Below are 18932 nucleotides of genomic sequence, written 5' to 3' on the forward strand. Positions count from 1 at the left end.
CATCATCACCATTGGATGAATGGGGCCATGCTTCGAATCATTGTGATGGGTGATGTTTAGGTGTTTGTCCGAACAAGTTCCCCCTCCTTTTTCTTTTCCCCAATTACTTACTTTTCGTGCAATAATGTGACGTGATATAAGGAATATCTACCAATTTTATTGCATTGCAAAGAGAGTCACCCGTGTTCGTAAAATCCAATTCATTCACCAATGTAATTGGCGTAGCGCCAATTCTATCTTAATTATGAACATAAACTACATGGACAGGTAGAATTAATGAAATAATAAATTATAGTGCATAGGGAAATATTCTTGGAATGAATAATATTTAAAGAATTATTGTTCCCTTACGTTCAGTGGGTTGAGTGAGGCTGTGACTCGACCATGGGGTCTTGGGGAATGGGTCGAGTCAGGCCGCGACCCAACCACGGGTTCTTTGGATTTACATTTCACCTGAGCTAATATTTACCACAAGCTGCCGCAGGCCAATGTATAATAGTGTGATGTCTTAGCAGACCCGGATCCGACTTGTAGCTCTCAAGCCCCCAAGCATCGGGGGCAGCCCAAAAAGGGTGCTCCTCCCACAACCCAAAACCATTAATGGAGCAAACAGGTCCGGAGCTACTGCTCCGTTCCCCGTCGTCCGACCCGTATTGGGTGGGCGCTCCAAGGTGGAGCTCCCAATGGTAGCCAGCCCTCGCATCCTCACCCTCCATCATCGATCCAACGGCCACGATGGGATCCGGGGAAATATTCGAAATACGTACTTATACGTAGACATGGGGCGATACAGATCAGAGCCGGAGTTTTCCCATCGCGTACCCGCGTGTCTCGAGAACGTGGGACCCGTCACTGCGGTGACACTGACGCCTACGGTGATAAAGTCAGGCATGAGAGACACGAGTGGGGAGAATACGTGAATACGAGACTGAAAAAGCGATGACTGGTTTCGGGGCAGGGGACGCGGTCATAAGCTGCCAACGGCCTTTGTGATGGTTAGATCTCAGCCCTTCGTCCCTTATCATAGCCCACTCTCTGCTCCTCTCCCCTCCTCTCGCTATCCTCCCTTTGCTTCCGTTTCTAATCGCCTCCTCCTCTGTCTCTCTTATCTCCAATGGCGACCTTCGCTTCTTTGTCTCAGTAGACGGGGCAAAAAGGAAGAGCAAAGCCTCTTTTCTATCGGCCGAACGAGCGCTGCTCTTGTGAATTCGTGGAGCCCTCTGTTCTTCCAGGTGCCTATTCATTCATGAGCTTGAGAATACTGCCATCGTAGTATTCGTCGGAAGTGTTGGGTGTTGTTTATTATTGGTATTAGAACACCGACCTCCATTCATAGAAGTTAATGGGTTGGTGTTCAATACTTTTTATCTTTCCGAAACTCAACACATTAGTGGTCGAGGAATACTAATAAATTGACGATGCAGAGATAAGAGGCAGCGAGTGGAGCGGGGCGGCCGCATGGCACCCAAGGGCGGTCGAGGAAAGGGCAAGGGCGACAAGAAGAAGAAAGATGAGAAAGGTTTGGATTGTGGTTGCCGAGAGAAAATCTATTTTGAGCTGCTATTTTGTTGTCATTAGTTTTCATTCTTGTCTGATGACTAACTCGTTGTTATTGTTGTCGTTGCTGCACTGCTAGTTCTGCCTCTGGCTGTGGACATCACAGTAATGCTCCCGGATGAGTCTCATGTCATCCTCAAGGTCTGTGCATGTTCTTCTCATCTATATCTTTCTCCCTGTTGCCTAAGATAAAGACTCAGAGGAACAGACAGACAACGTTACATGAAATCTTTGTGAAAAGGAAAAGAAATGAAGAAACTGGCATGCATGTGAGACACAACGGGAATATAATTTACTGTTCTGTGAGTAAAATTTAAGAAAGGTTGCATCCAGGAAGGAGCCATGGGAGGCAATGTTTTCCTCGGGTGTCCATGGCTTTTGATTCCCCTGGGAGTAATAGCAGTACTTTCTCTCTACCTCTGCTGACATGATTACTATGGTCCCTCATGAATACATTAGTTTGGCGGGGAACAAAATCAACCTCCTGCAGTTCCATGAATGCAAGTTCCCAGCATTTAATGAGAACTGGCGCAGAACTGCTTGTTGCATCACAAGGGATGACTCATGAAGGGGGATGTCCATTCTTTTGGATTCTGTTCAATGATTGAAGCTTCTCTTTCACATTTTAGGTTCAGAGTGTATATCTCCTCATTCCTCATCCTAATCTGGCAAAACCATGACAGTTATGATGGTCTTCACCATGAAAAGCAATCTACAAGCTTTTCTTGTGCTGGTTCCTTTGTTTCTTCTATAACTCGTCAGTGGAAATTTGCAGGGGATATCGACCGACAAGATCATCGATGTGCGGCGGCTGCTCTGCGTCAACACCCTTGCGTGCCATATCACCAATTACTCCCTCTCCCATGAGGTACACATGACCTCCCTAACCCCTTTGCTTCTGGATTTGTGGTACTTTCTCTTCTTGACTAAGTTTAAGCAATGGAGAATTAAGAGAAAAGGAAAGGTTGGAATTAGATTGTCCACTCTGAACGAGGATAGGGACTTCAGAAATCGAATGGTTGATGAGTTCTTAGGACGAGGGTGACATGATCAAGCAAGCCAAGAAGGATTGACCTGTGGCTCGCAAGTTGTGGCGATGTCGCACTTGGAAAAACTGGGTGTACCGACGAGCCTTCGTCGGTAGGACGGTGAGGTTTAGTCGCATTTAGCTGGGGTTTGGGTGGAGAAGAGAAACACTTCGTTCTCCGATGTTGACGTTCATCGAGAAACACACCATCTCCACCTTACAACTCCTTTGTCTTTGGTTTTCAGAGAAACATCAGTTAAAACCTTTTATATTATTATATGTATATTTGTTGAAATAATTAAATGATATACAAATAAATTTCTGCTTTACAAAACAATAATAATTTATAAATATTTTTTGGCCTTTTATTTCAGGTAAGAGGTTCGAGATTGAAAGACTTCCTCGACGTCACGGTGCTGAAACCATGCACTCTCACTCTGGTTGAAGGTAAACATGAAATAAGTATTGATAGGAAAAAAATTATATTATCAATCAAAATATTATTTTTTTATTCTCTCAAATTTTGTATTGATGAGAGTCTCGTGCATATGTTTTTCTATATTCATTAATAGAGTATTTGTACTTATAAATTTAAAATAATGAAAAATGGTATATATATATATATATATACACACACGCACAAATTTGGTGAAGTATGCAAATGCTAATTTTACAGGGATATATATGTTATTTTACTAAATACAAGTGTTTTGTTGAAATTTTCTTGCGGGAGAAGAGGACTACGACGAAGAGCGTGCGGTGGCGCACGTGCGGCGCCTCCTCGACCTCCTCTCCTCCACCACCTGCTTCGGTCCTCCGCCGCCTCCGACTCCGCAGCCAACGTCGCCCAAAGATGCCCCGTCTGAGTCAGCCTCCGCTGCGGCCTCGAAGGTCCGCAAGAAAAGCGGCGGTGCCGGAGCCGGCGGGAACCGGAAGAGCCCGCCGGATGACCAGGGCCAGTCCCAGCCGAAGTCGCCGTCACAGTCGCTGGCGGCGGCGGCTAAGGATTCGACGGCAGACCTAGAGGCGGAGATGAGCGGGGCGTGCCCTCGGCTCGGGGCCTTCTATGAGTTCTTCTCCCTCGCCAATCTCACCCCTCCCATCCAGTGTGAGTCCAATCTTACCCTTCCTTCTCTTTTCGATCATGTTTCTCCTGAATCTTGGTCGAGAATTTCGCTTGGATCCTGAATCTTACCCTGTTTTCTTTATCGATTCGTCTGCTGCAGTTATGAGACGAACAACGAATCTTAGGCAAGATGAGCGTCCATCCGACGATCATCTCTTCTTCCTCGAAGTAGGTCTTACTATATTCTTTTTAACGTTTTATCCGTGAATCTTATCGCTAATTGTTTCTTTTGGTTGATACTGGATCTGAAATTGAAGGTGAAGCTATGCAATGGGAAGCTTGTGATCGTCGAGGCATGCTCCAGGGGATTTTACAGTCTTGGGAAGCAATGCTTGCTTTGCCACAATCTTGTCGATCTCCTGAGGCATCTCAGTAGAGCATTTAATAATGTCGGCCTCCAATTCTTGCTATGTTTCGTTTCTTACTTTAAATCTTTTGCTATTTCAGAAATTGTTAGAAGTAACAAACCTACAACATTTTGATTTCGATATTTTTCAGCATTATTTTTTTTTTTTGTGGCATTATGCATTTGTTGCTAAGTTCTAGCAAGTGCTCAACTCTGTGCTGTGTGGTTTACAGGCTTATGAAGATCTCATGAAAGCCTTCATGGAACGGAACAAGGTTGGTTTGTTCTTGTTTAGTGTGGTGGATTCAGGAGCTTCTAATATGTTTCCATGTGGTTGATTCTTACTGATGTTTGCTTAGTTATTCCTTATTTCCTTCTTTGGCTGAAACTATGAGCTTATTGGTGTTCCTTGTTGACACTTAGTGTTGAAAATGAACTAGTTTTTTTATAATGACAACTTGCTTCTGTGATTAATATGGATCATCTTTGGCTACTCTATAACTTCTGCATTCTCTTCATGCTTAATCTGAAATATTTGATCATGTGCATCTTGACAAATCAAGTGAATCTTACAGAATGTCCAACTTATAGTATCACAGGATTTTTTAGATCAAGTTCTGATTAATTTAGTGTTTCCTTTCTTAAGCCAAAGTAGCATGCCTTAGTTGGAAAGCTTTTCAGTTGCTTAAAAAAGAAGAAAGCTAGGGCCGATATGTGTTTGCTTACTTAAAAAGAAAGTTGCAAACAAAATTCTTTGGTGTTGTGTTTCTTGATTCTGTATTGTAGTCATGAGCTCCTTGGTTCAATCTTGTAGGTATATTAGTTTAATTTGCTTAGAATGTGTCATGTTATTCATTTCCACATCTAAATCTTGGGTTGTGCATATCTTTGTTATGGTACAGTCTAGCTAGTTGGTTGTTGAAAGCATTTGGTTGACTAAGAGTGCCCTATTATTTGCAGTTTGGAAACCTGCCTTATGGATTTCGTGCAAACACATGGCTTGTGCCTCCAGTTGCTGCTCAGTCACCAGCCACATTTCCTTCCCTTCCTGCTGAGGATGAAACTTGGGGAGGCAATGGAGGTGGTTGGTTTCAGGACAGTAGAAGTGATATGATGCCTTGGGCAAATGAGTTCCTTTTTCTTAAGTCAATGCCATGTAAGACAACAGAAGAGAGACAAATCCGTGACAGAAGAGCTTTCCTGCTTCATAGCCTATTTGTAGATGTTGCAATACTAAGAGCTGTTGCAGCTGTAAAGCAAGTTATGGATGAAAGAAAAAATGCAGCTACAGTCGGCGTAGATGAAATCTTACAGTTTGAGACAGTGGGGGATTTTAGCATCACTGTCACTAAAGATGCTTCAGATGCAAGCTGTAAGGTGGATACAAAGATTGATGGAAGTAAAACAGCTGGTATTGATGCCAAACATCTCACTGAGAGGAACTTGCTAAAAGGAATCACATCAGATGAAAATACAGCAGCTCATGTATGGAATTTTGATCTTTTAAAGAAACCCTACCACAAAAGTGTCTTGTCTTTGATGTTATGTCTTGTCTTATATGTTTAATGTCAGTTGACAAATTTGTGGCTTGAGATTAGTTTCTGTTTTTTATATTTTTATTGTTAGTGAACAAATTTGTGGCTTTCAACCGCAGGATATCGCCATGTTGGGGGTTCTTAATGTGCGATACTGTGGTTATTTCACCGTTGTGAAAGTCAAGCATCATGAGAAAAGCGAATTGGATTTACCTTTGCGAGGTGTTGAAATTAAGGATCATCCTGAAGGGGGTGCAAATGCTTTGAATGTTAGCAGGTAAATAGCCACAATTACATACTCTGATTTCATTCATATAAAATAATTTTTGCATACTTCATTTCGTTGAAGATATTATTTGTTATTCCAGTCTGAGAATGCTACTTCACAAAAACCATACACCAAGAGAGAAAAGATTATACAATCATCTACATAGTTCAAGGCATGAGGAACTCTCTGCAGCAAAAAAAATTGTGGAGAAATTGTTGAAGGATAGCCTAGTGAAGCTTGAGGAGGAGGAAGCTGAATGCAATGTTTCAGTAAGATGGGAACTGGGAGCTTGTTGGATACAGCATTTGCAGGATCAGAATAATGGTGAGAAAGACAAGAAACAGGCCAGTGAAAAAGACAAAAAACAAATTACGACGAAGACAAAAAGTGAGATAAGAGTTGAAGGCCTTGGGAAACCTCTTAAAATTCTTAAAAATCCAAAAAAGAAACCAGATTCTGATGAAGAAAAGACTTTAACCATTGACAGGAAATCATCTGATGAGATGCATGAAAAACAGAATACGAAGTTGCCTATCAAGGAACCTAAGGCAGAAAGCAAAGAAACTGAGAATTCTTACAAGCTCAAAGATTTGTTACCTGAACCTGTATATACAAGGTTGCTAGAATCTAATACTGGACTTCATTTGAAGGTATGCACAAGTCACATGAATATATGCAGGTTATGCTTTATTTCAGGTGTATGTTCTGATTTTTCTACTGCTATCTCAGGTGTTGATTGTCAGTTGCAAATTCATGTCTTACTATTACAGAATTAGTAACTTTGTTTGTTTATTCTAAAGTTTCAGTTCTGTTGTACATATGTACACTTATCTGGGCTATGTGTCATTAGGTAATTCCTGTCTATGTCACAATTACTCCTAAATAACATGTAAATTTATTGTCTTGTCTGTGTATCATCTTAACTTACATAGAAACATATATTAAGATTACAATTAATTTGAAGATGAGAAGCTGATCTATTATCATGATCAGTCTCCACAGGAATTAACTGAGATGGCAATGAGATATTATGATGAAGTTGCTCTCCCAAAGTTGGTACGCCTGAGTACAATTTTTTCATATTTAATTCATTATTTTCTGTTTTAGTATGGAATGATGGTTAATGAGTATTATTTGTACCTTGGCATGTATTCAGGTCTCAGATTTTGGGTCATTGGAGCTATCACCTGTTGATGGTCGTACTCTAACTGATTTCATGCATACAAGAGGTCTAAGAATGCGCTCTCTTGGGCAAGTTGTGAGTCACCTTTAGCTTGAAGAGGCTGAATATATCTTTACTTTCACAAAGTATTTTTCCTAATTATATTAAATGCAATATTATGTACAATATCTGTCAGGTCAAGCTTTCAGAGAAGCTGTCTCATGTTCAGTCACTCTGTATTCATGAGATGATAGTAAGGGCTTTTAAGCATGTTGTACGAGCTGTGATTGCTGCTGTTTCTGATACTGGAGATTTATCTATATTGATGGCTGCAACACTTAACATGCTTCTTGGGCTTCCTGATTCTGGTGTTTCACATTCTGCTATACATGTGCACTTTCTAGTCTGGAGATGGCTTGAAGTATTTCTAAGAAAGCGATATAACTGGGAACTTACAATCTCAAACTATAATGATATAAGAAAATATGCTATTTTAAGAGGGTTATGTCACAAGGTAATGATCATTTTTCATTTCTGTAAATGATATTTAATTTTCCTTTCATCTTACATGTTCAATTTTATTAGGTGGGAATTGAATTGGCACCCAGAGACTTTGATATGGATTCAAATTTCCCCTTTGACAAATCAGATATCATCAGCCTTGTACCTGTGCACAAGGTAAAGCTCCTAAGATGGTCTTATTTGAAATATGTTATCTACCATAATGTATCTTACATTCTTAGTGCTTTTGAATCTTTTGCAGCAAGTTGCATGCTCATCTGCAGATGCACGACAACTTCTAGAATCTTCGAAAATGGCACTTGATAAGGGTAAACTTGAAGATGCAGTCAACTATGGAACAAAGGTAATTTGTCATAAGATATTGTACAGGTTAACTTCTTTGTAAAGACCTTTTTTCTCTTTCATTTGCTTTTGGTATGAAGGTGTTGTTGGATGCAGGCTCTGGCAAAATTAATTGCAGTCTGTGGTCCTTATCATCGGATGACTGCTGGAGCCTACAGTCTTTTAGCTGTTGTTCTCTACCATACTGGTGACCTTAATCAGGTAGCTTTCAGATATTTGTGTCACCGAAGGCCATGGTTCTTATGAGTTATGATATGGACTTATGGAGTATCTTTGCCATGGTTCTCTCTTTTCTGATATCTTAAAAGGAACCTTGTTAAATGGTCTATTTGAGTATGACAGAGCAGATCAATTATGTTTTTACCAATCCAATGTCAAAAATACACCATTATGGACAATTTAAATTTGCCAAGTCCAACGATCTGAAATTTGGAGAATTGTAATGTAAAGTTTGTGTCATGGGTGATTATGTTCCGAGTGATTGAAACAGTTTTTTGTAATTCATATTTCATAATATTGACATGTAATTCTGTTGGAAATTTAGTTGGTAGCTAATTTATGCCTTGAATATGTGCATGCAGGGTCATGAGGTTGAAACAGATCAAAGAGCGATAAACCACTGTTCAATATTTTAATACAGCATTTGTGTTCCTGACTTGTGTCCTTTTTTAGTAGATCAATGTCTAATTCTAATTGGATTTATCTGTTTTTTAATGGCTTTTGCAAAGATCTGAATCGAGTTAAACCATGAAACAGTATTCTACCACTATGGTTTCTTACGCTAAGATGAATATTATGATATGCTATATGGTGTTTTTTACTATTTAAAATTTTCTATATCACTTCAATTATTAGGGATGACTTTTAGGAACTTTCTGTTATAAATTTTGAACCTGTGCTCCTGTCTTTGGCTGGGATTATACTAAATTATTGCAACTTTTAGGCCACAACTTATCAGCAGAAGGCATTGGACATAAATGAGAGGGAGCTTGGATTGGATCATCCAGATACAATGAAGAGCTACGGCGACCTTGCTGTTTTTTACTACAGGCTTCAACATACTGAATTGGCTCTAAAGTAAGTTCTATTCTTATTTGTTGTAGTATCAAATCTTATATAGTGTTCTTTTGATTGGGAATTCTAATATCTTGAATTATTAGATATTCCATCTTTTGTTTTTATAATGACTTGAACACTGGTACTGTCTTATAAGATATTATTGTAGTATCATATATTAGGATTCGAGGAGATATAAACTTAGAATTAGTGCCTCTTCTAGATAGAAAAAAAAAAGACTTTTGGCAGGTAACAGTCAAAATTTTTTAACTATGTTATTTGCATGAAATGATCTTGATGAATTAATACATAAAAGTAGAAATTTTAGTCTTGAATTCTTGAATACCAAACTAAAAAGATGGTTTCACTTAAAACAACATTCTTAGCATAATACTTGTAATGTTAAGGAGAAGCCTTTCTTTTACTATAAGCATTGAAAAGAAGTTTGTAAGTTATTCAGCATGAATGCAATGATTCAGATATTTGTACAATTTGTTCATTGTACATCATGCCTCCAAGCACATGTAAAAAAGGTCTACATGTCAGAAGCTATTTAATAATGTAAGCCTTCTAACTATGACAAAGAAAGCTTTATGATATTAATTAGTCAAGGATAGAGCTTTAAACATACAGAGTTTGGCATAGGAGTACCATGGCAACAAAGTATTTAGAAAAAATTGCATCTATATCTTTTCTTATGTTATTCTTTAAAAGCTTAAAGAGTGACAAATGGTTTATCAAACTTACCAGCATTGTAAAAATTCAGGTTCCTCCAGTCCACTGTGACCATCTTATGATAGAGAAAAAACACATAAGAATTTTGGTTGGAGAAAGAAGATAGCTCCATTAATATCACATGATAAATTATAACATGGATTTATTAGCCAAATGATGAAGAGGAAACTTAAAAATTTGAACACTTAGTCTTGTGGAAGGAGATCGAATAGGTTCTTGTCATAGGCTTGTCAAGAGACCAGACAAATTTCATAAAGTTTCTCCCATTTTTCTTAATCTAGTCGGGGAATAAATTTTTATGGCTGTTGACAAAGGCCATTGTTCTATTTTAGTCTCATATGTGACATGTCTTGAGTGTTTTCTCTGTTTGGTCATTGCTCATTTTTAGCTTGTGTTTTGAAGCACTGAGGTTTATATTCTTGATGTGTCATCACGAGGGTTGGTTGATATGACCGATTAAACAGAGAATTTTTTTTACAGGCCAATGAAAAACTTAATATTAAAGCTTCCATGACACATATCTGTCTTATGGTTTTGGTTATGTCTACTCTATTATTATGCATATTAGCTAAAATATGTGAAGATGGCATTTTCTTCATTTTTTTGCCACAAAGAATGCAGCTTAATTTGAGAACAATGGCTTTCTAGATTTAACTTTAATATTTACTTCATACCTGAAAATTAATGTGTGCATAAAAAGTTGAAGCACAGAAACTAACAGAAATTAAGCTTCTTACTTTCCAGGTTAGTATTGTTATGTTTTGGTGTTTGTATTGGAAATAATAAGCCAGGACCATGCTTCCATTATATGTTATTTACCATCACCCTTAATTTTTCTCCTGTTAATTGTTAATCAGGTATGTGAAACGTGCGTTGTATCTTTTGCATCTTACTTGTGGACCATCTCATCCAAACACAGCTGCTACATATATCAATGTGGCTATGATGGAGGAAGGCCTGGGAAATATACATGTGGCACTTAGATATCTTCATAAAGCTTTGAAATGCAATCAGAAGTTGCTTGGTCCTGACCACATTCAGGTTTGTTTTTGTTCTCAAATTCTGTTTCTTCTTGTGTCTTTTTATTTCTGAAGTAGTCATAGCATTCTTTTAAGATAAGCAGCTGATGCTTATTGTAGTTCGGTGTTAGAAATCATAAATTATTACAATAATTGGTTAATGAAGTCCCACAGAAACATTATTAATTACTTTGAGATGATAAGGCATGTATTACAAAGTGACTTCCAGCTAGTTCACCCCTAATTTGCTCACCTAGTGACCTGGATAATTAGGTGATCTAGAACCCCTTATCTATTGACCTTCTGCAGTATGGGAGAGGGCTTTGCCAAAGAAGTTAGCAGGTTCAACTTTCAGCAATCCATATAAATTAGAAGGAGCATTATTGGCCTGTTATCAAGGGGTTCAGTTATATGCTTCATTAGACAATCTCTGGAACCCATTAGCCAAAGTTTGCTACACACATTATTATTCTGCCCTAACAAGAGTATACCATTCTCGGTCATGCAACCAAGATTTGTTATACATAAGAAAATGGGGCAGCAATTCATTCCTTTTTAATTTGTTAGTTTGGGTTTGAACAAGTACATACAAGCAAAATCAGATGAGCTTAAAAACTATCATGTGGTAGAGTACAAAAGGTTTTGGGATCTAAAAGAAAAGAATTGCTTTCATATCAAAGGTCATCTGGGATGACCTAGTCAGCTTAATACCTAAGCGAACTCATTCACTCTATTTTCTCTCTAACCTCTTCTTTCTACTCAACATGAGAAAACAATCATTTCCAAGTTCAAAATGGGCATTCCCTTTTGGATACTCTATTATATTTTGAAACACAGGTTACTTGACAAATAAAAAGTTCAATATCTCTATATGCATTCCATATCCATACTCTAGTGGGACATCTAGTTTGGCTCCTTTGTGACCTCTGAAATGTACGAGCCATACCTTTCTACTTGTGGGGGTAAGGCTGCATACATTGTCCCTCCCGGATACTGAATTAATGTGCGAGTGTTAGAGTGTTAGGCTGCCACTTTGTATACACCTCCAATATTTATTAGAGCTCACTATCTTCTAGATATGTCCAAGGGTACTTCTCGAACACTTTGTAAGTCACTAGTTTATATTTTATTATCAATTGGGAAGAGCTCATTATTTTATCATCTTTAATAGTTCATTGTTCTAGAAAGTAGATGGGGGTCCACAAAGCATAGTCTATGGAACATAGATTTGATTTTGACTGTTACCTTTTACATTATTCTCTTTTCCTTACAAGTATATCAATATAAGATTTTGTTCTAAAAGGTGTTTTACAATGTACTGCACTAAGATGCTTGTCAACACTTTTTTTCTTCCCATCCTTGATTCAGAACTATATATTTTCTTAAAGCAAAAATATGAGAGTTCATTGTATACATGATTTTGCTGCCGCATACACTCTGTCTTGTGTCTCACTCTTTCAAAATTTTCCTTGTTCCCATATCTTCGTCTTATTTTCATTTCATTGCAAAACCAACACCAATTGTTTCCAACTATGTAAGGGAAAAAATTGCATCTCCGTTTTCTTGTGTTCTTGTATGGAGATGGTACACACACAGACATGATGTAGACGGACATACATAGGAACACAAAAATAATGGACACTAGCTGCATGTGTATGTGGAATGAAGTGGTTTTTTTGTCTCGAAACAGTCTCTTTTTTCAGAAAAAGAGCTTCTGATACTAACTTGCCTTTTCAAATTAGTCCTCTGATTGGCTCTCTTATGATGACATGAAAGTTAATTTTTGGCAGCTAAAAAACCTATCAACTTTATAGTATAATGATAATATCTTTTCCAGGTTTGCCTGTGATAAACCAGATTTATAATTTCATTGAATGATCTCACACTAACTATCTTTTAACTTTCAATGTCTGATGTAAGTAGTTCCATTATTATTTTTTTGCATTGGGTGGTAGACCTTATTTTATTTTTATATGAAGAGTATTAGGTATATATATAATATATGTATCTAATTTTCTACATTACATTAGACCGCGGCAAGTTACCATGCGATAGCTATTGCACTATCCTTGATGGAAGCATATCCTTTGAGTGTTCAACATGAGCAAACAACATTACAAATACTTAGAGCAAAGCTTGGTCCAGATGACTTGCGTACTCAGGTGATTTACGCATATCTTTATATGGAGAGACATCAATAAAACTTTTTTTTTCTTAATTCTGCATGGATTTAGTTTCTTGACTCACAAAGTTGCCATTTGATTTCGCAGGATGCTGCTGCTTGGCTTGAGTACTTTGAGTCAAAGGCTATTGAACAGCAAGAAGCTGCTCGAAATGGTACGCGGAAGCCTGATGCATCTATTGCCAGCAAAGGCCACCTGAGGTACAGCAATAATTGCAGTGATTAGGTTTAACATGCTTTAGGTCACAAATACTGTGAGCATGCTCACTCTGCACTTATTGCTGATATACCTGATCTATATAACGTCATCCTCGTGCACTAAAATTAATATTTTCATTGACTAGATATGCCAAAACTGAATTTTCTATTTCTACTAAAATGATGAATATCCTATGCAATTGTTTATTCTGCTTGGCAGTGTGTCTGATCTCCTTGATTTCATTGATTCCAACCAAGATGGTAGAGGAAGAGATGCTGAATCCCTGAAGAGGAAGAATCTGGGTTTAAAGGTATGTTGATAAGATTTTATCTTGTTTAAATACTTCTGAGAATCTAATTGTGTATTTATGTTCGGTCATGTTGGCTGACATGTTTAATATATCCGCTCGCTACCTGAATGTTTTTTTATACCTTGTTAAGTGCATGCCTGCACTATGTTGGCTTGGCATATTCCTGTGCCAATTCATGGCAGTCAGCATATATCATGTTGGTTTTCTTGCGAAATTAATGTCCTGAATCTAATTTAGTGGTAGATTGAATAAATGTCAAAGGCAACATTTATAGAGCCAATAATTTCATGCTAACTTTGGTGGTGAATTAGGTCTTAGATAGTATATAGTTTAACAGAATAACCTAATTTATAGCAAATATCAAGTTAGTCACTTGAAATAATTCAACTTGTAATTAATTTTTGCATCTAAATTAGTGGTAAACTGAATAAAATTTAAACTTAACACTCATAGAGCCAATGGTTTCATGTAAATATTGGCAATAAATCAGGTCTAACATAATATAGTGAGCAAACTATGCTCATTTATAACAAGCAACTAACAAGTTACTCACTTAAAATTTTTCAAATTGTACTTAGTTTTTACATTCAGCTCTTGCTGCCTGCTACCAACCACTTGATTATAGGCATGCATTTATTTTACCTTGTCTGCCCAGCTTCTGGTTCAAGAAGATACTACCTTATTGCTATATAACCTGTCCAAGTATTTGAAAGAGAGTCCAACTGAACCTAGAAAACAGAAGTAGATCCTCACTCTTAATTGTTGTGCATGTGGATAATCAAAATACTCAAGCTTTATGTATCAGTACTAGAAAAATATTTTTTGAGAAACATGTCCTACATCCAGCTAGTCTTCAAAATCATGATGTTAAATGAGAATTCGCTGCAAAGGCCATACTGTGTTTGCATAACAGTGTCCTTTAGTTATTTTTTATTGGCAATGAACAATATTTTCATAGTTTCAGAATTCTTCTAGTGTTTGATACTTTATGTTGCAATTATGGCAACACAAACCAACTTATATTAACTAGATGCTTATGCACTCTTTAATTAAAATCAAAATGTATTCCAGATTATTTAAAGTATTAAAAAAATATATTTTTGTGTTACTGGGCAGTTTTTCTCTCTGTACTAAGATGCTAATGTAGTTGCTGAAAGAAATTGATGATGAATCAGACACTTAACCTATAAATGGAGCCAATACTAATGCTTGTACAATTCTTGTTACCTTTTCTTCTGCTTGTTGAATTCTTTTTTCATTTTTTTCTCAATTTAATGAACATAAGAATGTTAACCTTTTTATTTTTGAATTTAAAGTTTCTCAAAAAAATTTAATTGGAAGAGCTTCACTTGGTTTTCCTTTTATTGCAAAAACCAAGCAATCATTTTTGTACTGATTCAGGTCAAAGTGCAGTCATCTCAAAACTTGAACGTGGCAGATTCTTTGTCCAAGGATTCAGTAGCTACTATTTCAGATGAAGTGAAACAAGTGACTGATGGTAGTGATACCCAAGATGATGAGAACATGAGTAGTCCAGGTGTTGAGTCAAAACATGAAGATGCTGTTGCCAAAAGGCAGTTATTTGTTTCTCAACAATCTAAAGGAACAGCAGAGCAAAAGGTTGCTTCTTTTAGTGAAGATGTAAGAGAGATAAATACAGAAGCAGAAGATGGTTGGCAACCTGTTCAAAGACCAAGGTCCATCGGAGGTTCAAGCCAGCGAATCAAGCATCAACGTACAAGCACCTGGAAAACCTACAACTATCAGATGAATGATGTTCCTAGTGAAACTGTTCAATCCAAGCCACAGTTTTCTTATTTAAATAATGGGTATTATTTGCTTAAGAAAAAGATAGTTATTCCTGGAAGCTTTAATGGCAATCTTAACATGCAAGTTCAGTCACCAGACACCAGATCTGGTCAGAAGGCGTATAAGGCTGTAACTTATCGGGTGAAGTCAGTGCCTTCATCCACCAATCCTGAGATCAGTCATAACTCTTGGAGTGCTGTCGAAAGAACGACTGCCCCATTAGATGCTCATGCACCCTATTATCACCATGATAGCCAGGTATTAGAGAATCAGAAGAACCTAATAGGTGGTGTCTCTGAGCCTCGCAACAATTTGGTTCTTAGTTTTAGTAATTCTCCATCATATAAAGATGTAGCACTGGCACCTCCTGGAACAATTGCCAAGATACATAGCCGAAAGTTTCAGGAGAATATGCCATTGGAACAAGAGTTGTCTATTGGTGGCAATGCATCTGAAATAAAGGAATCATTTTTGGCCGAGGAACATACAGAAAATGCTGCAGAGCTACCTGAGATATCTAACATAACCCAAGAAAAGGACACTGTCCAGGATGTGTTTTTAGACTCAGATAAAAAAGTTGAAGTTGATCATGAAGAAGAAAGAAAGGAAGATTGTGAAACAGAACAATTACTAGAACCATCATCTTCTGATTTGGAAGTGGCATCTTGTAGTAGCATGCTCACCAAGAATATCATTGACAATTGTGTATCTAGCAATGAGGTTCAAGAAGTTGAGCAAAATGAGAATCATGATCAGAATTCGTCAACAAATACATCTGATAGGAAAAAATCTGAGTGTCCCATCACTGCAGAAAGCAAAGAAGATAATCATGACGAAGCCTCATGTACCAATGTTGGTATCAGTTCTTACTCTAGTGTCCATCAATTCAATTTCAAGAAGGTTCTCATCCCTGAGAAAACAGGTGGTGATTATCCCACGATGGAACTACCACCTTCTAATTATGATGGGAGAGAGGTATCTAGCAAGAAGCTGTCTGCATCTGCTGCACCGTTTAGCCCTTTCCCTGCTACAGCACTTGGTCCTGTTCCTGTAACTGTTGGTCTTCCTCCTAATGGTACAATTTCTGCAGTTACACCATGGCCACTGAGTGCCAGTCTTCATGCTTCACCCACGACTGTAATGCCAATGGTGCCTCCTATTTGTACCTCACCGCATCATCCTTATCCTTCTTCACCTAGGCCTTCCCACATTCTACGTCCCTTGCCATTTATATATCCACCATATACCCAACCTCAAGTCATTCCAAATACCACTTTTGCTATGAACAGTAACATGTTTCATGGAAACCATTATCCATGGCAGTGCAACATTGGTGCAAACGTTCCTGACTTTGCACAAGGATCAGTATGGTCTGGTTCTCATCCTGTGGACTTCTCATCTTTGCCACCCATCATTAGTCCAACTTCTGAATCCGTGTTGGAACCAATTATAACATCTCATTTAAGAACTGATGTGAGTCTAGACCTTCCATCGGATAACAATACTGAAGAAGGGACCAAAACAGAAGAGAATAATGAGATATCCCAGATTATAGACATTTGTAAACCGCTGGATGGTAACTGGTTAGAGAAACGGGAATCTGAAGAATCTCACAGAAATAATACAAAAATTACTGACTTGGAATCTGAGACGGTTTTCAGACAAGATGCACAGCATAGTGGTGGAAGGCATGTCTTCAGGAGTAGCAAAAAGTATGAGGGTGAGGGAAGCTTTAGCATATACATCAAGGGTAGAAATCGCCGTAAACAGACACTAAAGCTGCCTATAAGTTTGCTCAATAGGCCATATGGATCACAGTCATTTAAAGTTATATATAGCAGAGTAGTAAGAGGAAGTGATGTTATAAGTGCAACAAATATATCTTCCAGTGAAAATGCTACTTCCGACTAGTCACAAGCAAAGAACATTACAAACTTCAAAAAGGGCAGGAAAGAATTTTTTTTATTGTTCAAGCCACATCCAGGAGGACGTGACTCTGAAAATTAGCAATGGTGATAATTTAGTTATTGCTATTTTTCTGGCAACTGATTTTTTTTATTAAGAAGCCAAGATTGAACGTTCAGGAAGGTAAGTGACAAATCTCCTCATGGTCCAAGCCAGGTATTTCTTTGTTAATTAGCTTCACAATGTTACATAACTCGCAGATTTGTTGCTCATCAATGCTCCATATACTTTATTGTCAATAACATCTCTTTTGCTTTAATTTTGTGTTGGTTTCTCAAGCATACAATTAATTTATCCTGTTTAACATAAGTTATTAGGAAGAAACTTTGTTTGTGAACTGATCATGATTCACCTTTGAAATCCCCAAATTTTTTAATCTTGAGTATCTTCAGTATTGATATCTCACACCATCAAAAAGCTCATAGTATACCATCATGCATGTAATTTATAAGCCTGACTCGATATTTTAGTTCCGGTCTAGCCATTCCAAGCAACCGGTCAAGAGACTCAGACTGAGCAGATATTTTCAGGCTTCCGAAGATGTTTTGATATGCATGAAACTAGTATCAACATCTTTTTGAGTCGCAGATTTTTTCTTCTGTTGTAGCTTTCTCTAATTTGCAATCTTGATAATCAGATTGCTGGAGTTAAGTTGTTTTTTCTAATTACCACTCATCTGTTGCAAATTCCAGGGTGTGGCTTACCATCAAATCCAACCTAATTCCTTTTAGTTAAGTCTTCCACTTGCTATGTTTACTGCTGTTGATCTAATCATCTATCACACGTCTTGAGTCTCTGGGCTCATGGATTTCCAGTCTACCAGGGATTATCAGTTCATTTGTTGAAGCAGTACAAGAGTTAATAATGATGTTAAATCCGATTACTAAGCTGGGTTGTGCATCCTACCTCTTATGATTTTGTTTTTATGACATTATCTACAACCATTTTCTTGCATTCTCAAATTAGAGCAGATTTATCCGAAAATTAGACTTGTAATATAGCTGCCACACTACCTTTTTGGCATTCCAGTACTGACTAGGTAGATTGCTTGAATTGTAATGTATGCCTCTGTTATTCACTAGTGATGCTCAAGCAAGATTTATGTGTGGTCGAGTTTTCAACTTGCACAACATATATATATATTTTTTTGTATGTTGTTTGTCATAGCTTTCTAGATGTATGTATATCATTTGCCATCTTTTCAACTCAACATTAAATGCTTTCTGAGTAGATTGTGGGGTTAATTTGTGGTGTTTGCATGAAATTGGGTGATTGATCAATCACAAAAATATTTTTTGCATGATCATTCCTATTATTTTCATTTCTTCTTCCGTACAGGCTGATGAAGACCATGTCGTCTGCAGGTTCACAACATAGGTTGTTGAGAAGGCTATGAAGTTCCAAGTCTAGAGAGGATGGAAATAGCGTAGAACTTCTGACCAAATCATTAGAATTACGTTGAAGCTATTAACCATTTTTTCTTCTCCATTGAAGAGACATGTATGAGCATTTTTCTCCTCTCTTTTTTCCCCTTTTCCTTTTGAGGATTCTGAAATTTATAGCCGACAACATTGTAAGTCATGGGGTTTTGTGAACCTCGACTTTCCTGCCCATCAAAATAATTTTTGCAATTTCTGCTAATATATTCTTTTCGGGTACGTGTTTCATGCTTGCAAAATTGAAATCATTCGGTCGTTGATAGGGTTGGAAAATTTCTCTTGTTTTTTTTATGTGATGTGATGTTCAAAGTGAAAATTTTAAGCTTAATTAGC

General features: G+C 37.5%; 1 protein-coding gene across 1 annotated transcript; it reads left to right on the forward strand.

Annotated features, from left to right (window-relative positions):
- The first annotated feature begins 1044 nt into the window (after positions 1-1044).
- Positions 1045-18818, forward strand: LOC103969748 (protein REDUCED CHLOROPLAST COVERAGE 1-like). The gene is made up of 24 exons (XM_065128925.1): positions 1045-1232; positions 1425-1519; positions 1637-1698; positions 2333-2425; positions 2959-3031; positions 3321-3692; positions 3811-3878; positions 3968-4099; positions 4290-4331; positions 5017-5541; positions 5711-5868; positions 5960-6509; positions 6853-6915; positions 7016-7117; positions 7218-7535; positions 7607-7699; positions 7785-7886; positions 7982-8086; positions 8829-8962; positions 10534-10717; positions 12726-12857; positions 12966-13078; positions 13296-13386; positions 14788-18818. The coding sequence occupies exons 2-24, from the start codon at positions 1459-1461 to the stop codon at positions 17104-17106; spliced, it is 5892 nt and encodes a 1963-aa protein (XP_064984997.1). The 5' UTR covers positions 1045-1232; positions 1425-1458; the 3' UTR covers positions 17107-18818.
- Positions 18819-18932: the final 114 nt, after the last annotated feature.

The sequence above is a fragment of the Musa acuminata genome, chromosome BXJ2-10 (assembly GCF_036884655.1).
Source record: "Musa acuminata AAA Group cultivar baxijiao chromosome BXJ2-10, Cavendish_Baxijiao_AAA, whole genome shotgun sequence".
NCBI classification, from domain to species: Eukaryota; Viridiplantae; Streptophyta; class Magnoliopsida; order Zingiberales; family Musaceae; genus Musa; species Musa acuminata.

Excerpts from the sequence above, each read along its gene's own strand:
- LOC103969748 (XM_065128925.1), top strand. The coding sequence starts at position 1,459 with ATGGCACCCAAGGGCGGTCGAGGAAAGGGCAAGGGCGACAAGAAGAAG. Across the intron at positions 1,520-1,636 it reads GAAGAAGAAAGATGAGAAAG|TTCTGCCTCTGGCTGTGGAC; the intron begins GTTTGGATTGTG and ends CTGCACTGCTAG. Across the intron at positions 7,700-7,784 it reads GCCTTGTACCTGTGCACAAG|CAAGTTGCATGCTCATCTGC; the intron begins GTAAAGCTCCTA and ends AATCTTTTGCAG.